Source organism: Micropterus dolomieu, linkage group LG11 (assembly GCF_021292245.1).
Source record: "Micropterus dolomieu isolate WLL.071019.BEF.003 ecotype Adirondacks linkage group LG11, ASM2129224v1, whole genome shotgun sequence".
Lineage (NCBI taxonomy): Eukaryota > Metazoa > Chordata > Actinopteri > Centrarchiformes > Centrarchidae > Micropterus > Micropterus dolomieu.
The window spans coordinates 25428234-25432885 of NC_060160.1; the positions used below are offsets into that span (position 1 = coordinate 25428234).

The following is a 4652-nucleotide window of genomic DNA, read 5'->3' on the forward strand; positions in this document are numbered from 1 at the left end:
AAAGTTGTTGATCATTTTATCCGTTTCCTCTCAGGTTTTTGAACCACAAAATCGAAGTACTCCCAAATACAAACTGGAAGATGAAAGGTAGGTGTTGCGCACTTGGACACAAAGAAACTTTCAGGCTTGCATGGGTTGAAATTATTTATTTACGTCTTGACTGGAAATGATGATAATAATTCATATTTTATTGGGCTACAGTACTTTCACTACTAAAAATTTTTTTTTTCATTTAATTCACAAAACTGCTAAAACTACTAGGAGATATTTCACTACACATTATACATACATTTATATTTCTGCACATAAGCTCAACGTTGCTACATGCTATCAGCCGTTTCTGTAACTGACTGAGGTGCCCCCTCGCTGCATACCTACCCACAGCTGCCTGTGTGAGCTTTACTTTTAACATCACAGAATAAACCTACTGAAATACAGTTGCTCTTGCAGGTGAATAAACACAAATGACACAAATTAACCAAACCATTAAAAAAAACACATGAGAATGAAGTGTCCCACACGTTTCTACAAAGGTACTATAGGCCTTTATTTAATTATAACTCTGAAACTTGCAATACAAGTACTGTGATAGTTAAAAATAGTAGTTTGAGCTTTCTCTTATTTTATACCTTTTCCATTCAAAAAGAAACTCAAACAAACTCAGATTTGAGTTCAGGAAGCGCTCCTATCCACATGTTCTTAAGAAATAATTTATCTTAAATTATTTAAGTTGTTGATGTGATCAGAGAATTAGCTCGGATGAACTTGAAACAGAAAACGCCATATGTATGCGATTTATAACGAAATAATGTTGTTTTTTTTGTATAAATCTTTTTGTTCCCTCCCTCTACTACTACATGTTACTCAAAACTGCCTTATAGCTTTTATCATGGAGCTAATCATTGTAATATGTTTTATCATGTTTCAGAGATGCACCAGGACAATCATCAACAATTCAGCCAGGACAGGTTATAAGGCAGACTGTGGCAGCATGACATTTCTTGCTTTCAGTGTTGTTGTTTAAGACATTTTAATCTGTTTTTCAGATAGTAATATCTGATGCTGAGGATCTGGATCCACCTGAAACAAATCCAGAAAAACCGTCTTGCTACAGGTAAGTTAAAAAAAATTAATAAATTAATTTAACTGATTACATGGGGAAGACATTTTTGTTTGTAAGATGTTTTAACATAGAAATGGTAATTTCCCAACAGTAAATACACAGACCTGTTTTCACCAAATGTTGAGCAAGAAGACGAAGAGCCGGTTGCTGTCAATGTGACGAATTTTCAACACACAGCAATGTAATATGACAGCTTTTGACTATAGCATATGTACAATAGTTCTGGTATATCCACAAATGAAGTCACTTTTTGTCATTACAGGGAGGAGACGGGCATTACATTACCTGACATCGTGGCAAACCTGTCACTTCCTATTGATCACAAAAAAGTCAGCCGGTTCAACATCTCAAGGGCTAACTTTTGGGATGGGGCAGTCAGAGGTTTCAAGCGTACAACCTATTCTGAAACCTGTGACATGCTGGTGAAATTTACTGATGATACTGGTGTTCTGGAAGAGGGAATTGACACTGGTGGTCCAAGACGAGAGTTTTTGACTCTACTGATGAAACACCTAAAAGACCGGCCCATTTTTGATGGACCAGAAGGACATCGGTTCAGTTGTGCATGGAGGTCCAGGGCCCCATTTCCTGTCGGAAGATCTTGTACATTATCTTGCAGGCCAGCCTTCATTCAAAGCAACAAATAACTTAATAACTGATGAAGTCTATGAAGATTCTCAGTCATCCAGGTCATAGTTATCCAACGAGGGTTAAAATGAAGGGCAACTGGTCCAGTTGCCCTTCATTTTAACCCTCGTTGGATAACTGATGAAGAAATAGGGAAAGCTTTGCAAGAGGTGAGAGTAGCATAAGGCTAGGGTATGGTAGGGCAGAATTTTACATAGTTCCTGCAGTGTTTTGAGACAATGTTTACTTCCTATATCGTGTGCAGAATTTAATTAATTAATTAATTAGTTTTTAATAGTGTAAGATTACACCATGCTATGTATGTCATTAAAAAATAGGCAAGGAGATACAGTGCACACAGTTATTGACAGGGGTGTTTATGCCCATTGTCATGTCTTGATTGATTGAGAATGCTGCTTCATTGGATGCTCTGCAAGAATGTATGATGAGACACAGCACAATGTTACAGACAGCAGGTTGTCTGAGACATGTGGCTACTGTGGAAGAATAGAAAGAAATCGTGTCAGACTACCTCCAATGGTATATTATTGACCGCAACTCATCTGTAATTGAAAGGTAAGATGATATTTGTGGTGATGATTTTCTTCTTTTTTTTATGTATTTATATACAAATTTTCTAGTTTGAAATGCCTCATGGTCCCCATCTTTGGTTTATGCAGGCATGTATATCTGTTATCAATTTGTCACTGCGACAGAATTTGTACCTTAGTGTATTTCAACTGATATGTGATGTTCCTTCATTCTGTCAAACTACAGTGCCTTCATTAAGTCTTCTCACCTTATAGATGTAATTTAAAATATATATTAATCCTTTTCCTCCACACAATACATCATAATGACAAAGTTAAAACAGAAATTAGATCTCAGGATTCTCCTTCTGACTAATTCTTCCATAGAGGAAAATCAGTCCAGTTACTCATTAAAGTGATCTGAATCTATTTCTGACCCCAGTTCTCATAGAGATCATGACATGCAGAGATGTTTTAGTATCTCTTGTGTGTGTCCCTGAAAATCAGATATAAAAAGTGTCGTGATGTTGATGGGTGTGTAAAGGGTTATATAGGTTATATTATATAATATAAAATGGAATATAAAGAGTGTGGTGATGTTGATGGGTGTGTAAAGCTGTAGCTTCATACACGAGGAATCCAGGCAGGAATTACTTCCAAAGGTGCTTAACCCTAAAACAGGCAACGTGACTCAAGAGTCACATCGTTTTTATTGTCTTTTTTTGGGGCATAAGAATGATTTTTTTCATCAAATCCTTATCACTTATGACAGCCTGGTCTGTCTTGAGTATGCTGGTCACATGATTTGCTTCAAATTTTTTGTGATCAATTAGTCAGCCTGACCTAAATAAAACATGGCTGCCAGTGGTGCAGAACAATCAAATTTTAGAAATAGTAAATATATATTAAACTAACTTTTCTCCTGGGGAAATTTTTGAAAATAATGCTGACATTAATTGTAAACATTGTATTAAGGTGCTGAAGGAGAAAATTAAGTAATATGTTGTTCATGTTGTTATTTAGTTGTTGTTATTTATGTTTTGAAATGTATGTGACTCCTGAGTCACGTTGCCTGTTTAGGGTATAAAAAAGGAATTAATCTAGCTCTATTTAAAATGCACTATTCAAACTTAAATTATTGTAATTCAACAATGCTATGGAATATAGACCTAAGTTTGGTCTTGTTTTAACGAAAACAGTGAAAGTATGAAAATGTCATGGAAGTTTAAACTTACATTAAATCAAATATACTATTTTTTTTTTCATTTTGTATAGAATGTATTTTAAAAAATATTTATTACAATAAAATCAAAGCCATATATATAACAAAGTTGTGTTCCAAATTTTGAAGTTAATATCACAAAAATTGAAGTTCCCATGAGATTTTGTTTAGGCATAACACCAAAAATAGCCACCGGGTGAATAATTGTATGCACTCTGCCATAACAAATTAATAAACTTATGTCCAAATATCACTTCTGTCACAAAATATGTAACCTTGAGACTTAGACCTTTCTGACAATGTGTTTTGTCAAGATAAAAAAAGGTTTTGATCATAAATTATGAAACATGACGATGCCCAAAAGGGGAGGAGCCCATTAAAAGAATTTAGAGTACCGTTTCTATAGTTACGCAGCATCCAATTTCAAAATGGGTTTCACAGGCTGTCTCGAGTTCGTAAGCTTTCGAATGATATATCATTTGTCAACATTAGATCTGGTGTAAACATGCAGTAACAGTCAACAGATTAATGACTTGGTCCTTTTTTTTATACCCTAATCAGGCAAAGTGACTCAGGAGTCAACTCATAAAATCCAAAAATATATCTAATTTTTTTTTAATTCTTTTGGAAATGTTTTCTTTAAGTCCAGATGATATAAAAAATTACTAGAAGTTATTTTTTGCTTAGCATTTTCCACTCTTGCCTGTTTAAGGGTTAAACAGCGTACTGAGAAAATGGTTCATTAACTTGTGTGAATGTGATATTTAAGTTTTTAATTTTTTTCAAATTTGCTACAATTACTAAAAACCTGTTTTTGCTTTGTCATGATGATGTATTGTGTGTGTAGAGTGAGGAGGAAAAAGATTGATATTACTATTTGAAATTGATTATATAATGCAACAAAGTTTTGAAAATGTGCAAGGGGTGTGTAGGCTTTCTGAAGGCATCGTATGAGTGCTCAAGCCACCCAGCTGTCTGTGTCATTCCAGTCTTTTGTTTCTGTGTTATACTTATCCAACGAAGGTTAAAATCAAGGGCAACTGGACTTGGTTGAAGATACTGGAAGACGTTTCGTCCCTCATCCAAAGGACTTCTTCAGTTCTGACTGACTGGCAGGGAAACTCAGCTATTTAACCTCAGTGGGGTCGTT

General features: G+C 34.9%; 1 protein-coding gene and 1 long non-coding RNA gene across 2 annotated transcripts in view; both read left to right on the top strand.

The window, feature by feature from the left end:
- LOC123979448 (G2/M phase-specific E3 ubiquitin-protein ligase-like) overlaps positions 1-91 on the top strand; it is a 6454-nt gene extending 6363 nt beyond the window's left edge. Inside the window, exon 12 of the mRNA XM_046063371.1 lies at positions 35-91. Within this exon, the coding sequence (XP_045919327.1) occupies positions 35-91 (57 nt within the window). The remainder of the gene's footprint in view (positions 1-34) is intronic.
- A 508-nt stretch (positions 92-599) lies between these two features.
- Positions 600-1786, top strand: LOC123979570. Its single transcript, XR_006827256.1, has 3 exons — positions 600-1114; positions 1215-1304; positions 1386-1786. It is a non-coding gene; the product is annotated as an uncharacterized LOC123979570 (long non-coding RNA).
- Positions 1787-4652: the final 2866 nt, after the last annotated feature.